The 6,000-nt window shown below is 50.6% G+C and overlaps 1 protein-coding gene across 8 annotated transcripts in view; it reads left to right on the top strand.

Moving 5' to 3' along the window:
* Positions 1–1,972: 1,972 nt before the first annotated feature.
* Positions 1,973–6,000, top strand: part of MSI2 (musashi RNA binding protein 2) — a 393,222-nt gene continuing 389,194 nt past the window's right edge. For 7 of the 8 annotated variants that reach the window (XM_043583972.1, XM_043583970.1, XM_043583975.1 and 4 more), the window contains exons 1-4: positions 2,088–2,254; positions 2,548–2,588; positions 2,918–2,999; positions 3,703–3,787. In XM_043583972.1, coding sequence (XP_043439907.1) covers positions 2,193–2,254; positions 2,548–2,588; positions 2,918–2,999; positions 3,703–3,787 — 270 coding nt within the window. In that variant the 5' untranslated portion in view covers positions 2,088–2,192. Of the gene's footprint in view, positions 2,255–2,547; positions 2,589–2,917; positions 3,000–3,702; positions 3,788–6,000 lie in introns of all 8 variants that reach the window. The other variant, XM_043583976.1, reaches the window with a different exon arrangement.

The following is a 6,000-nucleotide window of genomic DNA, read 5'->3' as shown; positions in this document are numbered from 1 at the left end:
GGCTCCTCTGGGACCTTGATGTCGAATGAAGGGGTTAGGTCAGGAAAGGCCTTTCTACCTCAGATGGTCTGTGGTTCTAGTAAAAATCCCAAACGAAATCCAACTAGCTCTGTTGTCCGCGTTTTGTTATGGAAAATAGTCGTAATAAACAATGACCATAACAACTGGGCCATCATCACATGAGACCCCAGATGATTTGGGAAGCAGCTTGGAGCAACGCGGAAAATGCCTGGGTTTGTGGTTTAAAGCTTTAAAGTGTCTTCAAAACAACCATAGTTAAGTAATGACTGATAATAAGCACAACCCATATAGGTTTGCAATAAAAAAATGGACTTTTCTATTTCTTTACTCCAATCTCTCCTCTCACCCCCATCAATCCTGTCAGTGAGGAATTATCCCAAATTTAGGACAGGGAGATTAAGAATCTGATCATCCAAGGCTCCACATATTCCACTTTCCCATGACCCACAGTGAATCTGGTACAGTTTTGGTGTTGAGTGTATTCCATTGTGTCCTAATCCTATGAAAATTAATGGGAACGTGTTAATTGGGCATCAATTCATACTTAACATTAATCTGCGTATTTGATGAACCACAACTTTATGTTGCCCCTCATGCCATATTAAGTCAATTTATTGTAATAATTTAAAACAATAAGGATAATTGTATCCTTATTGTTTTCAAGACCTCATAAATTGAATCCAGCCTGAATCTGGCCAGCCTGGAATCTGCTGGAGAAGTGTGTGATGCCTTTGGGAAGCTGCAGGCATCGTCTTTTTGGGGTTTTCGGGGCGGGAAGGGATGAAACGAATATTTATTAAGCACCTACTAGTGTACCAGGACCTGTGCGACACCACGTTGCTACCAAGGTGGTAGCTAGGGGGTGTGTGTCTGAAGCTTTCTGCTACCCTTAGCTACCTCCCCAGATGGTGGGGGTCCTGGGCTATTTCAACCACATACGGCATAGAGACAGTGAAAATATGTAACGAACCAGTTGGAGACGAGTTTCCTGAAAATTACCACCCTTCCCAGCCATCCCAAAGATGCCTCAAAACGATTTCTCACTATATACAAAAATTTGCTTTGAACCCCAATCATTTGACCTTGACCCCTATAAACCTATTTTATTATATTTTTTAAACTCCGTATGATTAACGCGGAAACCCCTCGTTCGGCACTTTCTCACCACTGGAATCGCGTCAGTTTCTCAAAGTTCCAAAATAACCTTTCCCCGGCACGGATTCGTACCTCTGCCGGGGAAGGGCGGGGAGCGGCGCAAGACGTGCCGGTGTGGAGCGAGAGCCAGAGAGAACTTCCAGCGCGAAAGGAAAATAAAACTTGTGGCTGGTGTTTGTGCGGGAGGGTCTCCGCAATCCTGAAGCTGCCCGATCCTGGGGGTTTCCGGGGCCCGCCGAGGAGCGCCAGGGTTCGGGTTTGATCCCGACGTCCTTGACCTAAATTTCTGCGCGGTGGCTGGAAAAAGGGCGCAGAGCCGGCCGGGCGGCTGGTGCCATCCCCGGATCCCGGTGGCTGGGGCGGCGAACTTGAATGAAGAGGCCGAACTGGAGGGGGTGGGGGGCGTCTCCTCCCATGCCCGAGCGAGGAGTGGCGGCGAGTTCCCCGCGCCTCCCCCTCCCCCGATCCACCCGCCCCCCGCAGCCCATGTGATCCCGGGAAGTCGGGGTGCGCTCCCCCTCGCCCGGCGCCCTGCCCGGCTGGAGGCGGGGCCGCCTCCGGCCGCGGGGTTCGCGCACCGCCCCCGTGGGTCCGGCCGCGGGGGGCCGAGTGTGCGCGCGCGGGCAGGCGGGGGCCGCACCGGGGTGCGTGACGTCACCGGCATTGGTTACACGACGTTCTAGAACTCCGCCCCACGTGCGCCGGGGAGGAGGGGGAGGAGGAGGAGGAGGAGATGGGGGTGGGGAGGAGGAGGGGGAGAGGTGGGGATGGGCCGGGGGGGCGGGGACGGGGGGGTGTGCGAGCAGCGGGGCTGAGCTAAGCCGAGCCCACGTGTGACGGCTCTCGCCGCTGCCCCGGCTCCGCCGCTCGCTGAGAGATTCGGAGGAGCCCGGGCGGGGGGGAGGAGGAGGGGGAGGAGGGAGCGGGAGATCTCGGGGCTCGGAGCCGGCCGCCGCTCCGCTCGGATCGCTGTGGGGCTCGGTTTTTTGGGGGTGGGGGGGCGGGGGGGCTCAGATATGGAGGCAAATGGGAGCCAAGGCACCTCGGGCAGCGCCAACGACTCCCAGCACGACCCCGGGTAAGTTTCCAGCCGCTGCCCACCGCGCCGCCTCGGGCTCGCTCTCCTTGCAGCGGCGGGGACGGCGGTGCGCGGAGCCGGGCATCTCCCGCGCCCCCCCTCCCCTCCCGCGCGCCCCCCCCGTGGAAGTTACACACCTTTGGATTGCATTTCGCCGTCACCTTCTCCCCCACCCCACCTCCCGGCTCTCGCTCGCTCGCTCCCCCCCGCTTTCCTTTTAGCTTTTGTAAGTTACACGTCAAAATGGCCGATCTGACATCGGTGCTCACTTCTGTTATGTTTTCTCCCTCTAGTAAAATGTTTATCGGTGGACTGAGCTGGCAGACCTCACCAGGTAAGGGAGGGAGGGGGGGACGTCTGGGTCCCCCCCTTCTTGGCTTCTTTATTGCTCTTTGTTATCCCGGTGTAAGAGCCCCCCCCCCCCGCCATTGGCTCCCCACTTCTCCTGTGCAAGGTTATTTTTTTAAATAGCAAATCCTTTCCGAGCCCTCTACGCGACCTCTGTTGCCGAATTTCCCCCGCGTGTGCAAAAAATGCAAAAACAAAACAGAATAACAACAGAAAACTACTTTTGGTTTTTGTCCTTGATCAAAATTTGCATTGCTTTTTTTTTTCCACACCTTCTCTCCCCCCCCCCCCATCTCTCTCTTTCTCTCTCTACAGATAGCCTTAGAGACTATTTTAGCAAATTTGGAGAAATTAGAGAATGTATGGTCATGAGAGATCCCACTACGAAACGCTCCAGGTAAACCATTCCCTTCTGGATTTTGTCTTTATTTTAGAACAAAGTTTAAGTGTTATTTTTGGAGGTGTCTTCGGAAGTAGCTAAGCGGATTTAGAATGGGGCTCAGGCATGTGGCTGGTTTCGAACGTCGCTCTATTCCACCCCCGCCCCCGCCCCCATAACCCCAAAGGTTATTGTTAATTGGGGTTGAACTCTGGATACAGAGATGTCCATCTCTCCGCTTTAAGTCATTTTCCCGTCGCTTCTTTTTTCTCCTGTTTAAGATGACGTTCAGCTTCATTCACTTTCTACATAGTTTTTTTTTTTTAATGTATGCTTTCCCCACACTCCCAGCTCCCCAAACTCTTAAGCCCCTTTTAGAAAGCTGGATGAATCTCTTCCGAGTGCCGAGTGCCGGGTTTTCTTGGGAATAAAACAAAGCGTTAAGAAGGGAAGGGGAGGAGGAGAGGAAACTGAGGTGGCGAAAGAGTGGAGACACCAGCATTTTCCAAGTTACCTCCACCCGCCCTGCCCCCGTTCCACTTCCCCCATTAACCTTGATGTGTTTTCTTGCGGGGTGGAGGGGAATTGGGGGAGGGCTGTGGGACGTGGGGGTCCGAGGGGGCAACTTTTGCTCTCCATTCTGCATTAGGGCTCACTCCTTGTTGCTTTCAATGGTGTCACATTTTCTTGTTTGTTTTTCTCCCTCTTTGTCTCATTTCAGAGGCTTCGGTTTCGTCACGTTCGCAGACCCAGCAAGTGTAGATAAAGTATTAGGTCAGCCCCACCATGAGTTAGATTCCAAGACGGTAGGTTGCTTTCTGTCGTCGTTGTTGTTGTTTGCCCCTGCTCAGGACCGATCTGGGCATTGACAGCCCCATTTAAAGGGACAGTGCTTTCTTTTGCTTCTGTGCTGAGAACTGGGTACTTATAAGCAGGGCTTGCGAGTTGGCTCTAAAGTTTGCTGCAATGGCTGGGCTTGGGGTTTTCTTTTTAGAGCCTGTCCCACTGCAGCTCCAGATGCTCCCGAGCGAAGGCTTGGGGGAGGGGTGGGCTTGGGGAGAGGCTATCTATCGGGGCCCAGGGACCCTGCAGAGAAACTACACCACAGAGCAAAGGCAACTTTTCTTTGTCAGCCGAGCATAGCACGCGTTACCAACTGTGGCTGTGGGAACTGGCTTTTAGAAGGCACAGCCCGCTCCGTGGCCAGCCGAGAGGGACCGGGGACGGGAAGACGGCGAGGGGGCGCTAATCACAAATTCAGGCAACAGGTTCCTCTTGGGGCACTTCGGATTTGGAATGTGGTTTGAGGAGGAGAGACCTCACAGAGCCAAGCTGGGCGTCCAGCGGGTGACTCCAGATGGAGTGAAATCTAAGACTGATAAGGCCTGGGGTTTCCAAGTGATGTGTTTTTGCTCCCCCCCCCCCCTTCAGATCCTTTATTTTGAACGTGGATACTTTTATAGCATTAGAAGGTTTCAGAGTCCAGTGTTGAGAGGGGGAAAGTCTCTCGGTAGAGATTAGAAGAGGAAGGGAAGAAAGATACTAGTATATAGCAGTAAATATAATGCAGGGGGGAGCTCGTGGTGTTCTATTTAGACCCCTGTGTTGGCTTTGTGGCTCTCCCCTTTCCCTTTACCTCTATTAGAATTTCCCCACAGTTTTTATACATCTGCCAAAGCAGGGTCCCTGAGGTGACACTGGGATGCAGTGCTAGGCCGCTTGGGACCACTCTTCTCTGTGGTGGGTAGTGGGGCAAGGCAAGGGGTCAAGTTCTAGTCCCAGCTGCCCTTTATGAACTTGGGCAAGTTATTCCCTGCCCCAGGGCCTCAGTTTCCTTTTCTGTTAAATACAGGAGTGGAACAGGGTGATCTTTGAAGTCCCTTTTGGCTTTTACATTGAGGGGAAATGGAAAAAAAAAAAAAAAAAAGAAAAAGAAAAGAAACCTGGCCACCTTTGGTGCAAGTGAATTTATTTGCAAATTTACCCTCTTTCTCTGATCAGAGGTCCCTACCCCCAAAGACAGGACCCCCACACATTTTAAGTTGCTTTATTAATTGTGCTGGACTTGTCATAACTTGCAGCCCAGCCTTTTTGTGCTTTTAGATAATTTAATTTTAGGGACAGTCATTTGTAGGGTGATAATGAGTGTCTGAAGAAATTTTTTTTTTCCTCCTTAACTTCTTGGCTAGACGTTTCAAAAAGCTAGCAGAATTAAAGAGGAAAATATTTGAAGGCAAATTCAGGAATTTATTATTCACTCCCTCTCCCTACCCCGGGTAAGAGAAATAGTATTTGGTTTCTATGGTGGTTGGTGGGTCATAGCCCTCAGTATCAGGTGCAAAACCTGTGGTTTTCCCTCCCTAATTGTTTGTGGATATGTTTTGGTCACTATTCTTTAGTATAACCTAGATTTTGACTTTGTTTCAACGTTCAGTGCAGGAGGCAGAAGCGGTTGGTTTATTGACATGGAAACGAGGATCTTGTTTACGTTACCTTAAAAGCTTTGTTTAGGTAACGGCCATTCACATCCAAAATAGTACCCTAGTCTTTTCCTAGAGGATTTGTAGCTACAGTAAGTAGAGCTGTACCTAACTAACTAATGTTTTAATTTTTGGTAGTTTTTTTGTTTTTGTTTTTGTTGTTCGTTAAAAAAAAAAAAAAAAAGAAAATAGTTGACAGGGATGTGCAAAAGGTTGGGATTTGCCATACCTGTCTTGACCTGTGCCCTGCTTGAGAGATTTCAGAGTGCCTACTTTGCACACTGAAGACCCCGAACTTGCCTGGTGGTATATAACATGCTGTTTTCACAACACACGATATGGGCATTCTGAATTGGCTTTGGTGTTTGTAATTTTAGATATTTCTTGAGTGTTTCACTTTCTTCACTGTTCCCTATTTCCCCAGCTTCGGGTCTCTCTCCCAACACGTCCCTCACCTTTTTCTGCACAAACAAGGTGACTTCTTACTGCAATTTTGTGCTGGTCAGCCAAAACAAACAAACAAACAAAAAAAAACCCCA

This window comes from Prionailurus bengalensis, chromosome E1 (genome assembly GCF_016509475.1).
Source record: "Prionailurus bengalensis isolate Pbe53 chromosome E1, Fcat_Pben_1.1_paternal_pri, whole genome shotgun sequence".
NCBI lineage: Eukaryota > Metazoa > Chordata > Mammalia > Carnivora > Felidae > Prionailurus > Prionailurus bengalensis.
Note: the sequence above shows the minus strand (reverse complement) of the source record. Positions and strands in the feature narration are given on the sequence as shown.